At 42.7% G+C, this 24,179-nt stretch overlaps 1 protein-coding gene across 1 annotated transcript; it reads left to right on the top strand.

Moving 5' to 3' along the window:
- Positions 1 to 17,756: 17,756 nt before the first annotated feature.
- LOC106585222 (uncharacterized) lies at positions 17,757 to 23,864 on the top strand. Its single transcript, XM_014171194.3, has 4 exons — positions 17,757 to 18,085; positions 18,323 to 18,510; positions 19,827 to 20,050; positions 22,707 to 23,864. Exons 1-4 carry the CDS (start codon positions 18,025 to 18,027, stop codon positions 23,344 to 23,346), a joined length of 1,113 nt encoding a protein of 370 aa, XP_014026669.3. The 5' UTR covers positions 17,757 to 18,024; the 3' UTR covers positions 23,347 to 23,864.
- Positions 23,865 to 24,179: the final 315 nt, after the last annotated feature.

The raw sequence follows: 24,179 nt of genomic DNA, 5'->3' as shown, positions 1-24,179 counted from the left end.
CCGACCCAGAATGGGTAAAACAAGGACTGGGGGGGGGGGGGGGGGGGGGCATTCGGTCGGGTTTTGACTCCTGGTATCATATGAACACACATAAGCCATGGAGAATGTCTTGAATTGCATGAAATTAGCTTTAACTGCTACATTTTCCCTTCGCTCCATGGCCTAATGTGTAGAATTGCAGAAAATTGGCCCCAATGTTTTTTTCTTCTCTCTGCCAACAAGTCAACTCATTCATTGAATCAGATGGCTCATTCATCACAAAACCGACTGTTATTGCCAACTACTTTAATGATTTATTCTTTGGCAAGATTAGCAAATTTTGACATGCCAGCAACAAACGCTGACACTACACATCCAAGTATACCTGACCAAATTATGAAAGACAAGATTTGTAATTTTGAATTCCATAAAGTGAGTGTGGAAGATGTGAAAACATGATTGGTGTCTATCAACAGTGACAAGCCACCGGAGTCTGACAACTTGGATGGAAAATTGGAGGATAATAGCGGACGATATTGCCACTCCTATCTTCAATTTACTAGAAAGTGTGTGGCCTCAGGCTTGGAGGGAAGCAAAAGTCATTCCGCCACCTAAGAATAGTAAAGCCCCCTTTACTAGCTCAAATAGCCGACCAATCAGCCTTTTACCAACCATTAGTAAATTGCCATTGGCTCAGAACAGGGCAGCACGTCTGGCCCTTGGATGAACACAGAGAGCAAACATTAATAATCAGCATGTTAATCTTTCCTGGCTCAAAATGGAGGAGAGATTGACTTCATCACTACTTGCATTTGTGAGAGTTATTGACATGTTGAAAGCACCGAGCTGTCTGTTTAAACCACTAGCACACAGTACTACATAGAGCCATGACTACATGGAACTCTATTCCACATTGGGTAACTGATGCAAGCAGTAGAATCAGATTTAAAATCCAGATAAAAGTACACCTTATGGAATAGCAGGGACTGTGAAGCAAACACAAAAACATAGGGGCAGACATGCATACACACACGATAACGTATGCACTATACCCACAAGGATTTTGTATTGTACATATGTGGTAGTGGAGTAGGGGCCTGAGAGAGCACACTTAGTGTGTTGTGAAATCTGTTATGAATGTAATGTTTTTAAAATGGTAGAACTGCCTTAATTTTGACAGACCCCTGCCTTGGCAGCAGCTTATGGGGATCCATAATAAATACAAATACAATTCAGAGTTTATTAGTCACATGCACAGGGTCGCAGATGTAATTGCAGGGTACAGTGAAATTCTTATGTTCCAAGCGTCAACAGTGCAGGTCAAAGAGATGTGAGTGAAACAATAATAATAGTAATAATACTAAGTAAAATAATGGAAAAAATATAAAACGGCATATACTGGGTATATATATATATATATATATATATATATATATATATATATATATATATATATATATATATATGTGTGTGTATATATGTATATATATATATATATACAGTGCATTTGGAAAGTATTCAGATCCTTTGACTTTTTCCACATTTTATTATGTTACAGCCTTATTCTAAAATGGATTAAATAATTTTCTTCCCTCCTCAATCTACACAAAATACCCTATAATGTCATTTTAGAAATGAAGGATTAGAAATAAAAAAAACAGAAATACCTTATTTACATACAGTATCTCACAAAAGTGAGTACACCCCTCACATTTTTGTAAATATTTGAGTATATCTTTTCATGTGACAACACTGAAGAAATGATACTTTGAGGGGTGTACTCACTTTTGTGAGTTACTGTAGGTATTCAGACCCTTTGCCATGAAACTCAAAATTGAGCTCAGGTGCATCCTGTTTCCATTGATGATCCTTGAGATGTTTCTACAACTTGATTGGAGTCCATCTGTAGCAAATTCAACTGATTGAACATGATTTGGAAAGGCACACACCTGTCTATAAAAGGTCCCACAGTTGACAGTGCATGTCAGAGCAAAAAGCCATGAGGTTGAACAAATTGTCTGTAGAGCTCTGAGACAGGACTGTATCGAGGCACAGATCCGGGAAGGGTAACCATCACTCTTAAATGGAAGAAGTTTGGAACCACCAAGAATCTTCCGAGAGATGGCCGCGTGGCCAAACTGAGCAATGAGGGGAGAAGGGCCTTGGTCAGGGAGGTGACTCTCTGATTGAGGTCTCTCTGATTGAGCTCCAGAGTTCCTCTGTGGAGATGGGAGAACCTTCCAGAAGGACAATTATCTCTGCAGCACTCCACCAATCAGGCCTTTATAGTGGAGTGGCCAGACAGAAGCCACTCCTCTGTAAAAGGCACGACAGCTCGCTTGGAGTTTGCCAAAAGGCAGCTAAAGGACTCTCAGAACATGAGAAACAAGATTCGGTTCAAAACAGACGCCTCACAAGTCCTCAACTGGCAGCTTCATTAAATAGTACCCGCAAAACACCAGTCTCAACGTCAACAGTGAAGAGGCAACTCTGGGATGCTGGCCTTCGTGGCAGAGTTCCTCTGTTCAGTGTCTGTGTTATTTTGCCCATCTTAATCTTTTATTTTTATTGGCCAGTCTGAGATATGGCTTTTCTTTGCAACTCTGCCTAGAAGGCCAGCATCCCAGAGTCGCCTCTTCACTGTTGACATTAAGACTGGTGTTTTCCGGGTTCTATTTAATGAAGCTGCCAGTTGAGGACTTGTGAGGCGCCTGTTTCTCAAACTAGATACTCTAATGTACTTGCCCTCTTGCTCAGTTGTGCACCGGGGCCTCCCACTCCTCTTTCTATTCTGGTTAGAACCAGTTTGTGCGGTTCTGTGACGGGAGTAGAACACAGCGTTGTACGAGATCTTCAATTTATTGGCAATTTCTCGGATGGAATAGCCTTCATTTATCAGAACAAGAATAGACTGACGAGTTTCAGAAGAAAGTTCTTTGTTTCTGGACATTTTGAGTCTGTAATCAAACCCACAAATGCTGATGCTCCAGATACTCAACTAGTCCAAAGAAGGCCTGTTTTATTGCTTCTTTAATCAGAACAACAGTTTTCAGCTGTGCTAATATAATCGCAAAACCGTTTCCTAATGATCAATTAACCTTGGATTAACTAACACAACGTGCCATTGGAACACAGGAGTGATGGTTGCTGATAATGGGCCTCTGTACGCCTATGTAGATATCAGCCATTTCCAGCTTCAATAGTCATTTACAACATTAACAATGTCTACACTGTATTTCTGAACAATATGATGTTATTGTAATGGTCAAAAGATGTGCTTTTCTTTCAAAAACAAGGACATTTCTAAGTGACCCCAAACTTTTGAATGGTAGTGTATATAAACTCAGCAAAAAAGAAACGTCCCTTTTTCAGGACCTTGTCTTTCAAAGATAATTCGTAAAAATCGAAATAACTTCACAGATCTTCCTTGTAAAGGATTTAAACACTGTTTCCCATGCTTGTTCAATGAACCATAAGCAATTGATGAACATGCACCTGTTGTCACGTTCGTCGTAAAGATGGGACCAAGGCGCAGCGGGAATGTGTATGCTGAACTTCTTTTATTTAATGAGAAGAAAACGAAACAAAACACTTAATCAAAACAACGACGACGACGAAAAACAGTCCTGTGAGACATACAGCTACACATGGAACAACTACCCACAAATCCCAATGACAAACACCCCTATTAAATAGGACCTTCAATTAGAGGCAACGAGGAACAGCTGCCTCCAATTGAAGGTCAACCCAACAAACTAAGCATAGAAATAGAAAAACTACACACAGACATAGAAATAGACTAACATAGAACATTACCCCCCCAAAAAACGAAACACATAAAACAAACACCCCCTGCCACGCCCTGACCAACGTACAATAACAAACAACCCCTTTTACTGGTCAGGACGTGACACCTGTGGAACGGTCATTAAGACACAAACAGCTTACAGATGGTAGGCAATTAAGGTCACAGTTCGGAAAACTTAGGAACCTAAAGAGGCCTTTCTACTGACTCTGAAAAACACCAAAAGAAAGATGCCCAGGTTCCCTGCTCATCTGCGTGAACGTGTCTTAGGCATGCTGCAAGAAGGCATGAGGACTGCCAGGGCAATAAATTGCAATGTCCATACTGTGAGACGCCTAAGACAGCGCTACAGGGAGACAGGACGGACAGCTGATTGTCCTTGCAGTGGCAGACCACATGTAACAACCTCACAGGATCGGTACATCCGAACATCACACCTGTGGGACAGGTAGAGGATGGCAACAACAACTGCCTGAGTTACACCAGGAACACCCCTTAATCACTCCAACAGTGCTCAGCCTGTCCGCAATAGGCGGAGAGAGGCTGGACTGAGGGCTTGTAGGCTTATTGTAAGGCAGGTCCTCATCAGACATCACCGGAAACCACGTTGCCTATGGGCACAAACCCACCGTCGCTGGACCAGACAGGACTGGCAAAAAGTGCTCTTCACTGACAAGTCGCGGTTTTGTCTCACCAAGGGTGATGGTCGGATTCGTGTTTATCGTCGAAGGAATGAGCGTTACACCGAGGCCTGTACTCTGGAGCGGTATCGATTTGGAGATGGAGGGTCCATCATGGTCTGGGGCGGTGTGTCACAGCATCATCGGACTGAGCTTGTTGTCATTGCAGGCAATCTCAACGCTGTGCGTTACAGGGAAGACATCCTCCTCCCTCATGTGGTACCCTTCCTGCAGGCTCATCCTGACATGACCCTCCAGCATGACAATGCCACCAGCCATACTGCTCGTTCTGTGTGTGATTTCCTGCAAGACAGGAATGTCAGTGTTCTGCCATGGCCAGCAAAAAGCTCGGATCTCAATCCCATAGAGCACGTCTGGGACCTGTTGGAACGGAGAGCAATGGCTAGGGCCATTCCCCCCAGAAATGTCCGGGAACTTGCAGGTGCCTTGGTGGAAGAGTGGGGTAACATCTCACAGCAAGAACTAGCAAATCTGGTGCAGTCCATGAGGAGGAGATGCACTGCAGTACTTAATGCAGCTGGTGGCCACACCAGATACTGACTGTTACTTTTGATTTTGCCCCCCCCCCCCAAGGTTCAGGGACACATTATTCCATTTCTGTTAGTCACATGTCTGTGGAACTTGTTCAGTTTATGTCTCAGTTGTTTAATCTTGTTATGTTCATACAAATATTTACACTTGTTAAGTTTGCTGAAAATAAACACAGTTGACAGTGAGAGGATATTTCTTTTTTGGCTTAGTTCATAAGCTCCTTGAAAGCGGCAGCTCTAGCCTTTACCTCGGTGCGGATGTTGCCTGTAATCCATGGCTTCTGCTTAGGGAATGTACGTACGGTCACTGTGGGTACGACGACATCGTCTATGCACTTGAAGCTGGTGACTGAGGTTGTCTACTCCTCAATGCCATTAGATGAATCTCGGAACATATTCCAGTCTGTGCTTGCAAAACAGTCTTGTAGCGTAGCATCCGCGTCATCTGACCACTTCCGTATTGAGCGAGTCACTGATACTTCCTGCTTTGGTTAGGATTTGTTGTTATTCAACGACAGATGACTAGTTGTCATGCAATTTTTTTTGCTTGAGAAATATTGCACCAAACATCTTAGACGTAAAATTGCATTACTAAGACCTCCTTGGCAAAAATATCAAAATAAATGACTGATTTCTTGATTTATCTTAGATTGACGAACTATTTTGAGAAAGTGTTACGAAGTATGTTGTTGATACGGTGTCTCAAGAGGTGCAAACAGTAATATTGCCACTTTCTTTCTTGTTTTTCAAGCTAATGTCTTTTTAAATGTGAAGCCATCGGAATGCATGGCCCAGACATGTGAGGGGGCTGAGCAGTCGAACCATGGGGACATGCCTTCCCTTTCGGAGGGGCAGTGTACCGAACCTTGCTATATGAGCCACATTACAATTCCTACCAAGTGGGTTAACTCTATTGGCGCAGTGCATAGGGTGTTTGCCTTTCATGCCAGATACCTGGGTTTGCTTCCCTGTCCCACCGTTTGCTATAATATTCTTCCCATAATATTCTTCCCACCAAGCCCATTCCCACTGTGGATGGGCTTGGGCATAAGTATCTCACAAAGCCTAAATATACACTACATGACCATAAGTATGTGGACACATGCTCGTCGACCATCTCATTCCAAAATCATGGGCATTAATATGGAGTTGGTCCACCATTTGCTGCTATAACAGCCTCCACACTTCTGGGAAGGCTTTCCACTAGATGTTGGAACATTTCTGCAGGGACTTCCTTCCATTCGCCCACAAGAGCATCAGTGAGGTCGGGCGAACAGGCCTGGCTCACAGTCTGCGTTCCTATTCATCCCAAAGGTGTTTGATGGGGTTGAGGTCAGGGCTCTGTGCAGGCCAGTCAAGTTCTTCCACACCGATCTCGACAAACCCTTTCTGTATGGATCTCTCTTTTTGCACGGGGCATTGTCATGCTGAAACTGGAAGGGGCCTTCCTCAAACTGTTGCCACAAAGTTGGAAGCACAGAATTGTCTAGAATGTCATTGTATGCTGTAGCGTTAAGATTTCTCTTCACTGGAACTAAGGGCCTAGCATGAAAAACAGCCCCAGACCATTATTCCTCATCCACCAAACTTTACAGTTGGCACTATGCATTTGGGCAGGTAGCGTTCTTCTGGCGTCCACCAAACCCAGATTCGTCTGTCGGACTGCCAGATGGTGGAGCATGATTCATCACTCCAGAGAATGACTTTCCACTACTCCAGAGTCCAATGGCAGTGAGCTTTTCACTACCTTAGCTGATGCTTGTGCGGCTACTCAGCCATGGAAACCCATTTCATGAAGATCCCGATGAACAGTTATTGTGCTGATGTTGCTTCCAGAGGCAGTTTGGAACTCGGTAGTGAGTGTTGCAACCGAGGACAGACGGTTTTTACATGTTACACGAACTTGTGTGGCCTACCGCTTCGCGGCTGAGCCGTTGTGGCTCAGTTCACAACAACAGCACTTACAGTTGACCGGGGCAGCTCTAGCAGGGCAGAACTTTGACGGACTGACTTGTTGGGAAGGTGGCATCCTATGACCTGTCCACGTTGAAAGCCACTGAGCTCTTCAGTAAGGCCATTCTACTGCCAATGTTTGTCTGTGGAGATTGCATGGTTGTGTGCTCGATTTGTATACACCTGTCAGCAATGGGTGTGGCTGAAATAGTCGAATCCACTAATTTGAAGGGGCGTCCACGCTGTTCCGGGGACACAGAAAAAACAAAATATGTCCAGTTCTTGTTATTCTCACTGATTATTCTTGAGACTAAAAAAAGATCTTCCATGTAACTCCATTGGTCCGACTTAAAAACTATCCAGAACTAGGCTTGGTTTTACTAGATTCCACCGTAACGCTACTTCTTTTGTTTCCTTTCTCATTCTCACGCTCATCTTTTCCAGCAACTTTCAAATATACATTTTTTACTTCAGCCATATAATGGTGTATGCCACCTACTGTACAGGTGGATAATAAAGATCCCAAAAGTAAAACATGTGGGATAATATTTTATTTTTATTTTATTCATATTACATTTACAAAATCAAAAAAATCCATACAAACTGTCAATATCAACATTTTTATGAAACTAAATCAGCCTGCTTTTCTGTTCTAATCAGGTCCCTCCACAGACTAAGAAGGATCCTGTGATGGCGGGACATTTCCTGGTGACAGTAATTCTTGTAGTGCTTCTGCCGTTAAGTCTTGGAGGCCCAAAAACTTCTCGGCTGCAGATATGATGTCCAACTTCTTGGAATTCTTGGACACTTGTGCAGTACAATTAATAACTGTGGCTAAGTAGAATTCTTGCCACCAACTAAATGTTGAATATTTGGGGCACACAATCATCGAAGCTTTGCAGATTTTGTTGTGAGGATACAGAATCAATAGACCATTTATTTTGGTATTGCCCTCAGGTAGCCTGTTTCTGGTCTCAGTTTCAGGAATGGCTGAAAATGCATAACACGGGTCTAAAATTGACCCTAGAAATAGTACTGTTGTGAGATCTGGAGAGACCGGGTCAGTCAATTCCTAATATACTAATACTCTTAGTAAAAGTATTTATCTTCAACTCGCAGTCTGTGGATTCTATTCGATTAGATAGATTGAAATTGTATGTTGAAAGATAAATAGTTGAAAGATATTTGGTGCATAGAAATCCGAAGAGGGTTTGCCAGCAGAGATAGGTGGGATAGGCTGAGGGAAGCTGAGGGTTGGGATGTGGAATTGGAGAGTGGAGTTGCTGGGTGGGGAATAGAATCACGGTCAAAGATAAAAGTATAAAAAATAAAGTCACAATAAAACATAACAAAAAGTAAGTTTGAATGACACTGAGGGGCAGTGTTTTTACAGCTAATGCTGGTTTGCCTGTGGCTGATGCCATGCAGGTGTTTGTACACATGCATATACACACACTCTTATTCAAATGCATAAATGTGCACCTACACGGACACACACACATGTAAATAGTGCCATACATGCACTCAAACATATTCAGTTGGCCTTGCTGTTATGATTTTTGTTGTCCTTGATGTATTTTGTTTTTTGCATTGTTGTTTTCTGTTTTCTGTTTTCCTTTGTCTTTCTCTCTTTTCTCTTTTGTTCATTTTATTGGTTATTTGGGGGGGGGGGGGGGGTCGTGGGGGTGAGGAATGGATTTTTATTTATTTTTTATGTTGCTTTCTCAGGGGGACTGTGGGAGGCGTCTCGAATGGTTGAGGGGCAGCTCTTGGGAACTGTGGGGGAGATCTTGGAGGGCTGGTGGCCTGGCGGTTGGGAGTTTGGGCCAGTGGCTGATGGATCACTGGTTCGGGTCCCCGTTTTTGGCCTTGTGGGGGATCTGTCGACGTGCCCTTGAGCAGGGCGTTGGCCCTGGTTGCTTCTGTGTGTTGCTCTGGATGGGAATCTGTTGGACGACTCACTCTCCTTTTTCTCTGTAGATACACATGATTTTAGACCTTTTTGTTCCATTCTTGGACTTCACTGTTGTCCACTCATTTTTCTGGCTAACTGTACTCGACGTGCTTTCAGCTAAAAAAGACACTTCTGCTTCCGCCATCTCCCAGTGCCACCTATCACCTCAAAGAACGGTGTTGCAGTTCGGAAAGGCTTGTATATATTTATATATTTCAAAATGGCATGCTGTTGGTCAGATTTTTTTTTGTTTACCATTCACATCATGTTTTGTTTTCTATTCCCATTGTGATTGGTCCCTGAATTTAGGCCAGTTTGAAATATGTAAACCCTCCTTCAGTTCTTGGTCTGTATCACCTTGAGTTGATGATGAAGGCTGATGCTCCAGTCCACCTCCACTCTTTCAGGTGAGGTGATATAATACAAAGTATCGCCTCGCTCGCAATGTGCTCTGCTCAAATTATACAAATGTAACAACAATACATAGAATTTTGCCATTATCTGGGTGAATTATTTGTTAGGCGCACAGTGCTACCAAATCAATCAAATGTATTTAGGAAGCCCTTTTAACATCAGCAGAGTGCCTGTACAGAAACCCAGCCTAAAACCCCAAACAGCAAGCAATGTAGATGTAGAAGCACTTTGGCTAGGAAAAACTACCTAGAAAGGCATGAACCTTGGAAGAAACCTAGAGGGGTACCAGGCTCTGAAGTGTTCCACACCACTACCAAATCAAAATTACTAATCACAGCAAAAGTAGCTAGCAGCATATGCGACCAAAATGTTGTTGATTTTATTTTGGGGCATTTCAACTTAGCTTCAACAAAAAACAAAAAACATAATATTCCACACTGCTTCTCTGTATGTGGAGTTCTCCCTATAGCACTGCATTTCAATTATTTTTGGGAAAAAGTGCATCCTGTAGATGACACAGCCCTTAATCTTAAATCCAGGTGCACTGTGGCTTACTCTGTTCTCATACTCCAGCCTCTCTGTGAGCTGTTTTTATGTGTGTGTCTCAGGGGATTGGGAATAAAGGGGGTGAGGGGAGAAAATAATGTCTTACGGGAGAACCAAGGTAAAGTTTGTAGCATGTAGACTTTGTTGAACTAATCCTCTTATATCCCTTTATATCCTCACCTCTAACTCCCCTGTTCTGTCTCCTGTGTCCCCTCCTGCAGAGCAGTTCCAGTGGGTCTCCCAGAGGCACCGGGGTTACCCCTTTAGCAGCACCATGTATGTGAACAGCCTCATCGCTGCAAGGATCAGCTCCTGCTGTGAGTACCGCTATGCCCTGGGCTTCCAGCAGGGCAAGAAGAGCTGCTTCAGACTCACCTGGCTGGCTGGAGGGACGCCCTGCTATAGGTGAACATTCAACCCATAGATAGACAATATATTGATATTATATATATGATTCAACCTCTCTCAGATGATGGAGTAAGACTACAAATTAATATAATGTCAGCGCAACTTCTTCACTTACAAATTATTGTCAGTTTAGGTAAGCATGCAACCTAGTTTAAGCTTATTTATAGCCATTTGTTGGATTTTTCTGTTCCATTTCTCAAACAATAAACACACACAAAACCAATCAATCAATAAATAGTCAGTCAAAATTGCTTATATATGATAGGATATTTCCGCTTAAAGGGATACTTCGGGATTTTTCCATACTAGCAGATACACATAGACTTCCAGTCATTGCGCTAACACTATTTAGCATTGGCTCGCAAACCTACCTCTAACTTCCTTCATACAGAGACATAAAAATGGTATCCACTAATTCATCTGACTCTGAGGAAGTAGATAAAAGGCCTCATTGCCAAAATCCCAAAGTATCCCTTTATCCTCTAGCCTACACATCAATGTCACCGTTAACCAAAGCCATGGCTATAACAATGTTATAGCCATGGCTTTGGTTAACGGTGACATTGATGACGGTGACATTATGTTTACTATAAAAACCTGAATACAGACTGACAGAAAGCAAGAAGATCCATGTCTTATGGCAGTGAGCAATGACTTCACCCACTGTGTTCCTATTGACCGACCTACAGCGGAAATATTCCAAGTCATGTTCAAAAGGTATTTTTCATTATTTTCAGATGTACAAGTTTCCGAAACAAATACAGCTCCTACCAGCAGCTGAACAATGGCACACAAGAGAACCTCAGTCTGCCTCCAGACCAGAACCCTGGCAATGGTATAAAGCATTGAATAAAAGGCTGTCTCAAAGTCATCAACTTTCCTACTCATTCATCAACAATTCCTGTTTTTAATGTTCTGTATAGTCATCATTTCAGAAACAAACCCGCTGCCTCTCAGAAGTCTCTGTTTTAGCATACTGTAGGCTATTTAAGAAACAAAGCACAGCAAACATTTTGAAAGTTATTTATTAAATAAATGACACATTCAATTGTGTTATTTATTTTATTGTTCTAATTGCATGCTATGTGTATGAATGGATTGAATATCTTGTCCCCCTAAGTTAGTTTTTTTTATCGCTTTGATACTACTTCACAAGTATGTGCTGAATTTTGAAAAGTCGTACAAAACTCCAAACTGGTAACACTTGTAGTCTTAGATTCAAAACCTTTCAATGTGCATTCATTTTGTTTGTAGATATCTTTCACCACACAACCATTTATCCAGAACATAATTTTACTGTAAAATATAATGAGAACATTGAATTATTCACCAAACACAACATAATGATATCTTCTCAATTTAGTTATTTTAACAACCAGTTAATCCAATAGCAAAAAATGTAAGATACTGTACATGTTTCAAAATTGCCCTTCGAATGTCGTATGCTACAGTACTGTAAATTACAGTACATTACACTGTTTTTTCGATTAGGCAATACACTTGCACTACCCATTACAATTGACTGAACATCACTGTTCCATGTGTGATCGAAGGTTAGATCAATGAATGTAATCCAATGAAAAGAAATGAAAGAAACAATGTTTAGCAGGCACTAGTTTACATCAAGCTTGTCTTGATCATTTGGCCACAGGTTCTCATCATGCTCTTGGGGAAAAACATTTTGGCATGGCGAATCCAAGCCTGACATACAGTAGGTCTGGATTGAAATCATTGCATGCCTCCTCCATGGCCTGAAGGAGGGTGGTACGCTCATGAGGATAGCAATCATGCATCTTCCACCTGTATTGTAATTGTGTATTGTACTTGTGAAAATAGTACCAAAAAAAAAACCGGTATTTGTTACATACAGTATGTTTACATTTACAGTACAGTACATTGTATGATGGCGCCGGAGAAGATGGCTGACGTTTTACGTGCTCCTAACCGAATGTGTTTTTTGTTTGTTTTTTTGCGTTGTTTGTAACTTCTTTTTTTTTAACTTATTCTGTTCATAATGTTGCTGCTACCGTCTCTTATGACCGAAAATAACTTCTGGACATCATAACAGCGAATACTCACCACGAACTGGCAGAAGATCTTTTTTCCTTTAAATGAGTCCAACGAGCCCGACATCAAGGACATACTGCTTTCCTGGGAACTGGCTCAAATCCCCGTCATTTGCATGAAGAGAAGACGGAGAAAAAGAGGACGGCGGTCGGGCTGCCTTCTGAGAATTCTAAGGCGATCAAATAAACCCCCACTGCCTTCCGTTCTACTAGCTAACATGCAATCATTGGAAAATAAAATCGACAACCTACGAGGACATTAAAAACGGTAATATCTTATGCTTCACGGAGTCGTGGCTGAACAACAACATTATCAACATACAGCTGGCTGGTTATACGCTGTATCGGCAGGACAGAACAGCGGTGTCTGGCAAGACAAGGGGGGTCGGACTATGTATATTTGTAAACAACAGCTAGTGCACGATATCTAAGGAAGTCTCGAGGTTTTGCTCGCCAAAGGTGGAGTATATCATGATAAGCTGTAGACCACACTATCTACCTAGAGAATTTTCATCTGTATATTTCGTAGCTGTCTACATACCACCACAGACCGATGCTGCCACTAAGACCGCACTCAATGAGATATATTCCGCCATAAGCAAACAAAAAAACTGCTCATCTAGAGGCCGGGGACTTTAATGCAGGGAAACTTAAATCCGTTTTACCAAATTTCTATCAGCATGTTAAATGTGCAACCAGAAGGAAAAAACTCTACACCACCTTTACTCCACACACAGAGACGAGTACCAAGCTCTCCCTCGCCCTCCATTTGGCAAATCTGACCATAATTCTATCCTACTGATTCCTTACAAGCAACAATTAAAGCAGGAAGCACCAGTGACTCGGTCAATAAAAAAGTGATCAGATGAAGGCGATGCTAAGCTAAAGGACTGTTTTGCTAGCACAGACTGGAATATGTTCCGGGATTCAAGGCACTTAACCCACTGTTCCTAGTCCGTCATTGAAAATAAACATTTGTTCTTAACTGACTCGCCTAGTTAAACAAAGGGAAAATCAATAAAAATAATTACAATTATTCCGATGGCATTGAGGAGTACACCACATCAGTCATTGGCTTTATCAATAAGTGCATCGATGATGTCGTCCACACAGTGACTGTACGTACATACCCCAACCAGAAGCCATGGATTACAGGCAACATCCACACTGAGCTGTTGGGTAGAGCTGCCGCTTTCAAGGAGTGGGACTCTAACCCGGAAGCTTAGAAGAAATCCCGCTCTGCCCTCCGATGAACCATAAAACAGGCAAAGCGCCAATACAGGACTAAGATCAAATCGTACTACACCTGCTCCGACACTCGTCGGATGTGGCAGGGCTTTCAAACCATTACAGACTACAAAGGGAAGCACAGCCAAGAGCTACACAGTGACACGAGCCTACCAGACGAGCTAACCTGCTTCTATGCTCGCTTCGAGGCAAATAACACTGAAACATGCATGAGAGCACCAGCTGTTCCGGACAACTGTGTGATCACTCTCTCCGCAGCCAGTGTGAGTAAGACCTTTAAACAGGTCAACATTCACAAGGCTGCAGGGCCAGATGGATTACCAGGACGTGTACTGCGAGCATGCGCTGACCAACTGGCAAGTGTCTTCACTGACATGTTCAACCTCTCCCTCTCTGAGTCTGTAATACCAACATGTTTCAAGCAGACCCCCATAGACCCTGTGCCCAGGAACACTAAGGTAACCTGCCAAAATGACTACCGACCCTTAGCACTCACGTCTGTAGCCATGAAGTGCTTTGAAAGGCTGGTCATGGCTCACATCAACACCATTATCCCAGAAACCCTAGACCCACTCCAATTTGCATACCGCATCAACTGATCCACAGGTGATGCAATCTCTATTGCACTCCATGCTGCCCTTTCCCACTTGGACAAAAGGAACACCTATCTGAGAATGCTATTCAATGACTACAGCTCAGCGTTCAACACCATAGTGCCCTCAAAGCTCATCACTAAGCTAAGGACCGTGGGACTAAACACCTCCCTCTGCAACTGTGTCCTCAGATCCTCAAAAGGTTCTACAGCTGCACCATCGAGAGTATCCTGACTGGTATGGAAACTGCTCGGCCTACGACCGCAAGGCACTACAGAGGGTAGTGCGTACGGCCCAGTACATCACTGGGGCCAACCTTCTTGCCATCCAGGACTTCTATATCAGGCGACGTCAGTGGAAGGCCCTAAAAATTGTCAAAGACTCCAGCCACCCTAGTCATAGACTGTTCTCTCTGCTACCACACGGCAAGCGGTACCTGAGCACCAAGTCTACTGTAGGTCTAAGAGGCTTCTAAACAGCTTCTATCCCCAAGCCATAAGACTCCTGAACATCTAATGAAATGGCTACCCAGAATATTTGCATTGCCCACCCCCCCACCACCTCTTTTACGCCACTCCTACTCTCTGTTATTATCTATGCATAGTCACTTTAATAACTCTAACTACATGTACATATTACCTCAAATACCTAGACTAACCGGCGTCCCCACACATTGACTCTGTACCAATACCGCCTGTATATTGTCTCGCTATTGTTATTTTACTGCTGCTCTTTTATTACTTGTTAATTTTATTTCTTATTCTTATTTGTATTTTTTAAGCTGCGTTGTTGGTTAGGGGCTTGTAAGTAAGCATTTCACTGGAAGGTCTACACCTGTTGTATTTGCGCCGCATGTGACTAATACAATTTGATTTGATCTCTGATCTTGTACATACAGTGCATTTGAAAGTATTCAGACCCCTTGACTGTTTCCACATTTTGTTATGTTACAGCCTTATTCTAAAATTGATGAAATAATTTTCTTTCCTCACCAATCTACACACAATACCCCATAATGACGATGCAAAAACGGTTATTTTTTTATTTTGCCCCCACCAAAATAAAAAAAAATCACTGAAATATATCACATTTACATAAGTATTCAGACCGTTTACTCAGTACTTTGTTGAAGCACCTTTGGCAGAGATTACAGTCTTGTGTCTTCTTGGGTATGACGCTACAATCTTGGCACACCTGTATATGGGGAGTTTCTTCCATTCTTCTCTGCAGATCCTCTTAAGTTCTGTCAGGTTGGATGGGGAGGTGTCACTGCACAGCTATTTTCAGGTCTCTCCAGAAATGTACTTTGCTCCCTTCATCTTTGCCTCGATCCTGACTAGGTTCTCTGTCCCTGCCTCTGAAAAACATACCCACAGCATGATGCTGCCACCATCATGCTTCACCGTAGGGATGGTGCCAGGTTTCCTCCAGACGTGACGCTTAGCATTCAGGCCAAAGAGTTCAATCTTGGTTTCATCAGACCAGATAATCTTGTTTCTCATGGTCTAAGAGTCCTTTAGGTGTCTTTTGGCAAACTCCAAGCGGGCTGTCATGTGCCTTTTACTGAGGAGTGGCTTCCGTCTTGCCACTCTACCATAAAGGCCTGATTTGTGGAGTGCTGCAGAGATGGTTGGACTTCTGGAAGGTTTTCCCATATCCACAGGGGAACTCTGGAGCTCTGTCAGAGTGACCATCGGGTTTGGTTTTGCTCTGATATTAAGCACTGTCAACTGTGGGATCTTATGTAGACAGGTGTGTGCCTTTCCAAATCATGTCCAATCAATTGAATTTACCACAGGTGGAGACCAATCAAGTTGTAGAAACATCTCAATGATGATCAATGGAAACAGGATGCACCTGAGCTTAATTTTGAGTCTCTTCTTAAAGGGTCTGAATACTTATGTAAATAAGGTATTTATGGTTTTTATTTTTAATATATTTGCAAAAATGTTGAAAACCCTGTTTTCGCATTGTCATTATAGGGTTTTGTGTGTAGATTGATGAGGAAAAAACAATATTTCATCCATTCTAGAATAAGGCTGTAACGTAATAAAATGTTGAAAAGGTCAAGGAGTCTGAATACTTTACGAATGCACTTTATATACATGGTTTAACTTACTGTGAAGTAAAATTATAATAGTCATCATCATTATAGTATATTCAAGCATTTATTATACTTTTTATGTTTCTACTTTACAAACATACATTTTCATTACAGTTAAAGTCGGAAATTTACATACACCTTAGCCAAATACATTTAAACTCAGTTTTTCACAATTCCTGACATTTAATCCTAGTAAAAATTCCCTGTCTTATGACATGACATGACATACTTTTATGGAATTTTTCAAGCTGTTTAAAGGCACAGTCATCTTAGTGTATGTAAACTTCTGACCCACTGGAATTATGATACACTGGAAAAATGACTTGTGTCATGCACAAAGTAGATGTCCTAACTGACTTGCCGAAACTATAGTTTGTTAACAAGAAATTTGTTGAGTGGTTGAAAAACTAGTTTTAATGACTCCAACCTAAGTGTATGTAAACTTCCGACTTGAACTGTATATTGTTCTCAAAATTTGTAGTAGACAAACCAGATGTAAAATCTATAGGTTTACCAAATGTTTACGTGATCATCAATTAAGACCAGTCAGATTAAGTTAGAGTAAAATGTCTTTTAACAAAAGACAAGACAATCATATAAAAAATGATGTGATAATTGTACTGTGAAAGGCAATTACTTTATTAAAAAATTCTTCATGTATTTCTAGATGAACCACTGATTTAATTTGGTGAAAGTGACTGTATGATTTTGTGTTGTGTTTGAAACAACTGCCTCTTTGATGATCTGTTTTGAATTTTGTACTAAGAGTTGTGAAAATGTACCATATACTGTACTTTGCACCAAAGTGATAAAAACTGTACCATAATAATATGTCTTCTGTACAGGCACAGTAGTTGAGTCTTGTCCCTCGTCTCCTATGTTTCTCCCGGCCAAACCAGAAGCCAAGCCAAAGAAGGCTGTGAGGAGGAGAACTAGGAAGAACCTGAAGGACTGGAGCACTGGCAGCTGGTCTACAGACACTGAAGATCCTGCTTGTACCAACGTGAAGGAGAACGTGAAGGCAAGGAAGCCCAAAAGACGCAAGAGCCAATCCCATCAGACAAAAGACAGCAAGGACACTGCCAATGAAAGAGAGGACAGCAAGGCTCCAGCCAATCACAGAGATGACAGCAAGGCCCTGGTTAATGAGAGAGAAGACAGCAAGGGGTCAGGGTTCACAGGTGAGTGCGAGGACCTATCCCTGTCTGGCCCAGAGAGCAGAACACACCAGAAAAAGATCAGACAAGTTAAGAAGACCCCAGAGAAAGACAAAGACAATTCCAAGACCCCACAAAAAGAGTCCAATAACAGAGTCAACATCCCTGGTGAGTATTCTTTTACTATTTTTACCTCCTGCGTGTGTGTGTGTGTGTGTGTGTGTGTGTGTGTGTGTGTGTGTGTGTGTGTGCGTGCGTGCGCGCATGGGTGTCATTCTTCATTCCTGGAGATGAGAGAATGGCTAATGGCAGAAGAGTCTGGCATCATGCTACCGTACTTTGAAGTTAAGATACAGATGACCCGCCATTAATCTTCATGAAGGTATTTCCATTTATGTACTTTGTGAGTTGGAAAGGAATTGGAATGAATCAGAGTGTTGCTTTTTAAAGATTCATTGCAGGATGAGGAAGCTCTGAGTAAGCAGAACGGGAAGAAAAATAAGGATTTGGCATCAAATGGGAAAAGCAGAAATGGGGAAAGACTGAAGGACTTCTATGAAGAATGTATGGAAATGAGCACTGGGCTGGATCTGAGCCCAAACAAACAGCGCTGGTTCAAGGCAAACTGTGAGTAAATAAACCACGGCTCAATACGGGCTGGTATACCCCCAGAGTACTTACTGTAACTGATTTATATACACTGTAATACACATATTAATGCCTTATCTAGAATATAAACCTAAAATCAATGGTTTTCTGAATTGAGAATGATGAAGTGTTTCATGCTGACATCCACCACTTTTCCATTTCATACAATCAGTGAACAGGTGGTGCATTATTTGTGTTCCATGTCTGTGTGTGCAGTACTGGAAAGGCGGCGTCTGGAGAAGAAGTTGTCATCTTGTCCCAACCCCTCAGGCTCAGATGTGGAGCTAAGTGAGGAGAGTGACAGTGCTCTGCACCCTGACAGGCAGCCAGGGGACCAGGACAGAGCTCTACTCAACACGAGTCAAACACACATCTCAACGATAGAACAAGATCTACAGGCCCAGGTAGGCTACATGGTGTGAAATAAACAGGCTGTGATTATAGTAACTCTGTACTCATACTTCTAGGAAGTGAAAATCAACGGAACAATCACCAAAAATAAAAATGGTGCTGATTTGTTGAGAACAGGTGTAGAAAAACCTTTAGAAGCTGCCTTTGGAAGGTACTCCAAAATACACCCCATAATGACATGAAGCTAAATACAGTACATTTACACAGTGCAGTTTGTTATAGGGCATCTGTCTGTGTTTGTTACTGTGGGGTCAACAGGCGCTTGCCTCATCATCACCCTCAGATGATGAAGGAGCATTCAGTTCAACCGCGTCCATCATATATAGCATGCTGAAACATTCCACACAGTCTAGCAAGATGGCCTGTTGCATGTGGACATAACGTTAGTTTCTCAAGTTAGGTAGTGTCTCCCCCCTGACCAGACCTGGGTTCAAATACTATATGAAATCTTTCAAATATTTTTGAGCTTTTGCTATGCCTGTCTGGAGTGCCAGATCGGCGGGGTTTGCACTTTTGGGACTTTTATATTGGTTCCATTGCAACAGGCAGATCTTAATCAAGCACAGTTTGAGTAAGTATTTTAAATACATTTCAAATAGTATTTGAACCCAGGTCTGCTCACTCCATACCTCCATACCTCTTTGGTCCAAGGTGAATGCACCAATTTGTAAGTCGCTCTGGATAAGAGCGTCTGCTAAATGACTTAAATGTAAATGTAATGTAAATGTCCATACCACCACAATCCCAGTCAGATCCCTGTCTAAGACATTCCTCAGTTATCCTCACAGACAAACAGAAAATGCCTCGATCCTCTGCTCACAGATTAAGGGTCCAAAATCTGTTTAATATCGATCAAATGTGTCTGGGGTGCCGACAGGAATCGCTGGATTTATTGAACTCTGTGCCAATATGAGGAATTCCTGTCTGAATTCTGAAAAGTCTCAGTATTACATAATTCTAGCCAGTAGATATGGATTGTAATTCCTCAATAGGATGAGACAGACATATTTCAGAATGTGCGCACTGTAGAACCTTCCAAAACACATAGCTGGATGTCATAAGTTGATGATGAGTTCTGCTTATTCTCTAAATCATATAACACAAACAACCACTGACAGATCTAATGACCAGTCTAAATAGAAGAGTTATCACTGCCTACTCTCCTTGTCATCTCCCTAGCTGGACCCATCATGAGGGGACTACTTTTTCATTCAATAAAAAAAAACGAAACAATTTCTCTGCTTTCATTGACATCCGTCTCTCTGTTTTAGCTCTGATTACTTTTCACGGCCTTTATCTCTGTCTCTAGCTGGATGTCATGATGCAAGTGTTGAACACGTCTGACGAGGTGGAGCAGCTGGTGCTGAGGAACACTGGCTTGACAGACGCACTCCTACTGAGCCTGGCCGCAGCCCTGAAGAGGAGCCCCTCGGAGGTCACATTCCTCAATCTCAACCTCAACCACCTCGGACCCCAAGGGGCCCACATCCTCCTGGACCTACTGGGGGCCAAGCCCCAGGTCAAAGGACTGCTGTGAGTCACTGTGTGTGAGTGAGTGAGTGAGTGAGTGAGTGAGTGAGTGAGTGAGTGAGTGAGTGAGTGAGTGAGTGAGTGAGTGAGTGAGTGAGTGAGTGAGTGAGTGAGTGAGTGAGTGAGTGAGTGAGTGAGTGAGTGAGTGAGTGTGTGATGGTCTAGCCCCAGGTCAAAGGACCTGCTGTAGGTGACATTCATTGTCTTTGTTTAGCTCCAGCTCGTGTGTCTTATTCATAAATCTGTGTCCTGTAGAAAACCCAGATTATCTCTCTTTTTTACATAAATTGTTCTGTGAAAGTTTCATGAGCCTAGGACATTGTGAATGAAGTTGACTTTTTGAAGATACAAGGTTTTTCCAGGACGCCAATGACATACTGTAAACGCATTTACACACAAGTGATCAGGACAAGTGTAGGCTCCATATCTCCCAACAAGATCCTGCCGTGGGCCAAGCCCTAGGTCAGAGGGCTGCTCTGACTGTGTCACAAAGCCTTTGATGTTTAGTTCCAGCTAATACGTCATACTTTTAGCAACTATTGCTTGACCCATGGACGCACAAGCATACACGGGGCGGCAGCGTAGCCTAGTGGTTAGAGCATTGGACTAGTAACCGAAAGGTTGCAAGTCCGAATCCCCGAGCTGACAAGGTATAAATCTGTCGTTCTGCCCCTGAACAAGGCAGTTAACCCACTGTTCCTTGGCTGTCATTGAAAATAAGAATTTGTTCTTAACTGACTTGCCTAGTAAAAGAAAATATCTCTCAAGAAGATATGTCAGGTAAGAATGCCCTCAGTGCTCCCTTGAAAAATAGATGTTTGGACCTCAATGGGAAAACCTGGTAACAGCGGAGGGGATCTCTGCCATTTTACGGGTTCCTAACAAACCGTGCTTTTTAGTGTGTTTTTTCGCATTGTTTGTAACTTATGTTGTACATAATATTGCTGCTACCATCTCTGATGACTGAAAATAGCTTCTGGATATCAGAACAGCGATTACTCACCTTACACTGGAAGAAGATTTTTTCTTTAATGATTCCGACGTGAAGGATAGACTGTTTCCCCGAGACCAGGCCCAAATCCCTGTCATTCGTGTGAAGAAAAGACAGAGGTACAGAGGGCGGAGATCGAGGTGCCTTGTGAGAATTCATCGGCGGGTGGGTAACCAGCCTACCATCCGTTTTATTGGCCAACGTGCAATCACTGGAGAATTAACTGGATGAGCTCTGTTCAAGACTATCCTACCAACGGGACATTAAAAACTGTAATATCTTATATCTCACTTAGTCGTGGCTGAACGACGATACGGATCATATACAGTTGGCTAGGTTTTCTGTGCATTGACAGGACAGAACTGCTAAATCCGGTAAGACGAGGGGTGGTGGTGTGTATCTATTGTCAATAACAACTGGTGCGTGATGTCTAATATTAAGGAAGTCTCAAGGTATTGCTCGCCTGAGGTAAAGTACCTCATGATAACCTCTAGACCACACTATCTACCAAGAGTTTTTTCATCTATACTTTTCGTAGCCGTCAATTTACCACTACACACTGATGCTGGCATGAAGAACGCACTCAACGAGCTGTATAATGCCTTAAGCAAACAAGAAAATGCTCAACCAGAAGCAGTGGCCGGGGACTTTAATGGAGGCAAACTTAAATCTGTTTTACCTAATTACTACCAGCATGTCACATGTACAACCAGAGGAAAACACACTCTAGACCACCTTTACTCCACACACAGAGACGCATACAAAGCTCTTCCTCGCCCTCCATTTGGAAAATCTGACCATAATTCCATCCTTCTGATTCCTGCTTACAAGCAAAAACTAAAGGAGGAAGTGGTCAGATGACACGGATGCTACATGACCATACTTACATATCACAACCAGAAGCCATGGATTACAGGCAACATCCACACCGTGCTAAAGGCTAGAGCTGCCGCTTTCAAGGACCGGGACAGTAATCCAGATGCTTATAAGAAATCCTGCTATGCCCTCAGATGAACAAACAGGCAAAGCGTCAATACAGGACTAAGATTGAATCCTACTACTCCGGCTCTGACGCTCGTCGGATGTGGCAGGGCTTGCAAACTATTACGGACCACAAAGGTAAACCCAGCTGCGAGTTGCCCAGTGATGCGAGCCTACCAGATGTGTTAAATGTATTTTATGCTTGCTTCGAGGCAACACTGAAGCATGCATGAAAGCACCAGCTGTTCCGGACGACTGTGTAATCACGCTCTCCGTAGCTGATGTGAGCAAAATGTTTAAACAGGTCAACATTCACAAGGCCGCAAGGCCAGATGGATTACTAGGACGTGTACTACGAGCATGCGCGGACCAACTGACAAGTGTCTTCACTGACATTTTCAGCCTCTCCCTGACCGAGTCTGTAGTACCTACATCTTTCAAGCAGACCACCATAGTTCCTATGCCCAAGAAAGCGAAGGTAACCTGCCTAAATGACCAACGCATCAACACCATCATCCCAGAAACTCTATTTCTTGAACTGCATTGTTGGTTAAGGGCTTGTAAGTAAGCATTCCATGGTAAGGTGAAATGTTGTGTTCAGTGCATGTTAGGTGAGCCACTTCAAAGAAAAATGAAAATGTTAGTTGGAAGTTGTGATTGACTGCTGATTCTTCTTCTTCTCTACAGCTTGTTTGGAAACCAACTGGGAGACCCTGGAGTTCTGACACTACTTAGTGGACTGGCTCAACTCCAGGAGATAACAACGAGACACCCAACATCACTACCATGGATTCAAGACCCCCAGGTCCAGGGCCAGAACCCGTTAACACACTCAGTTGTCCCCCTCCCTCCAACCACAAGGGGCACTCTCTACCCCTTTTCACTGTTGGAGCTGGACATAGGAGGAAACGGGTTGAGCAGCAATGGCCTGAGGATGTTGACATCCTACATGAGACTCCACTCAAGACTGCAGTACCTGGGGCTGGCCCGGACCACTGGTGCGGACCTAGAGGCATGGCGGGAGCTGTTTGACTCTCTGAAGGGAAACGTGATACTCAGCCATATTATCCTGGATGAGAGTAACCTAGGAGACCAGGGAGCCAGGCTATTCGCTGACACGCTGAGAGCCAATCAGAGCCTGAGGCAGGTGGATCTGGACAGTAATGGGATTGGTGAGGTGGGAGGAAGTGAAATCATAAAGGCACTGCTTTGTAGGACACAGTTTCCGCTGAGACACCTGAGTCTGGAGGGGAATGGTATCAGCACCGGACTAATGGGTAGAATTCAACAGGAAGTGAGATTTAACGGACAGAAACATATTTTTTGACATATTACAGCACTGGAATTTATCCAAAATGATGAACAAGGTAGGGCACAGCCCATAGTACAAAAGAGGAACAGTCATAATAGATGTTGCGGAAAAGACAAAATAATATGGATATGTCTGACTATTTCTAGACAAGATCAGCATCTAGCTACTGTTGTCACGTCCTGACCAGTAAAGAGGTTATTTGTTATTGTAGTTTGGTCAGGACGTGGCAGGGGTGTTTGTTTATGTGTTTCGGGGTTTGTTGGGTATGTTCTATGTTAGTTTATTTCTATGTTCTTTCTAGGTCTTCTATTTCTATGTGTAGTTTATTGGGTTGACCTTCAATTGGAGGCAGCTGTTCCTCATTGCCTCTAATTGAAGGTCCTATTTAATAGAGTTTTTTAATTTTTTTATGGGATTTGTGGGTAGTTGTTCCGTGTGTAGCTGTGTGCCTCACAGGACTGTTTTTTCGTCGTTGTTTTTGATTAAGTGTTTGTTTTGTTTTTCTTCATAATAAAGAAGATGAGCATACACATTCCCGCTGCGCCTTGGTCCCATCTTTACGACGAACATGACAACTGTACACGAGACTAGACTATTCCTCACTGTTAATAAATTACTTCTCACATCTACGTTGAATCATCTCAATTGGAGCTCAGTCAGTGTAAATTGCAGGTCAGTGGAATAAAACTGGAAAAAACATTTGACTCTCTTCGCCAACACACATGGAGGGCCTTTCCCTCTGCTACTGGTGGCCCTGATTTAAATATCGTTGTAGAGCTCACAGACACGGCCATCAGCTCAGCAGTTAGGAGTGCGTTGGGATTTAGCTAGGCTGCTCTGTGGTATAG

The sequence above is a fragment of the Salmo salar genome, chromosome 24 (assembly GCF_965601325.2).
Source record: "Salmo salar chromosome 24, fSalSal1, whole genome shotgun sequence".
Lineage (NCBI taxonomy): Eukaryota > Metazoa > Chordata > Actinopteri > Salmoniformes > Salmonidae > Salmo > Salmo salar.
Note: the sequence above shows the minus strand (reverse complement) of the source record. Positions and strands in the feature narration are given on the sequence as shown.

What these genes read in the sequence shown, in the direction of transcription:
- LOC106585222 (XM_014171194.3), top strand. Translation starts at nt 18,025, where the DNA reads ATGGAAATGAGCACTGGGCTGGATCTGAGCCCAAACAAACAGCGCTGG. An exon ending in GCGCTGGTTCAAGGCAAACT is followed by an intron (nt 18,086 to 18,322) that starts GTGAGTAAATAA and finishes CTGTGTGTGCAG; the next exon opens with TACTGGAAAGGCGGCGTCTG. An exon ending in AACAAGATCTACAGGCCCAG is followed by an intron (nt 18,511 to 19,826) that starts GTAGGCTACATG and finishes CTCTGTCTCTAG; the next exon opens with CTGGATGTCATGATGCAAGT.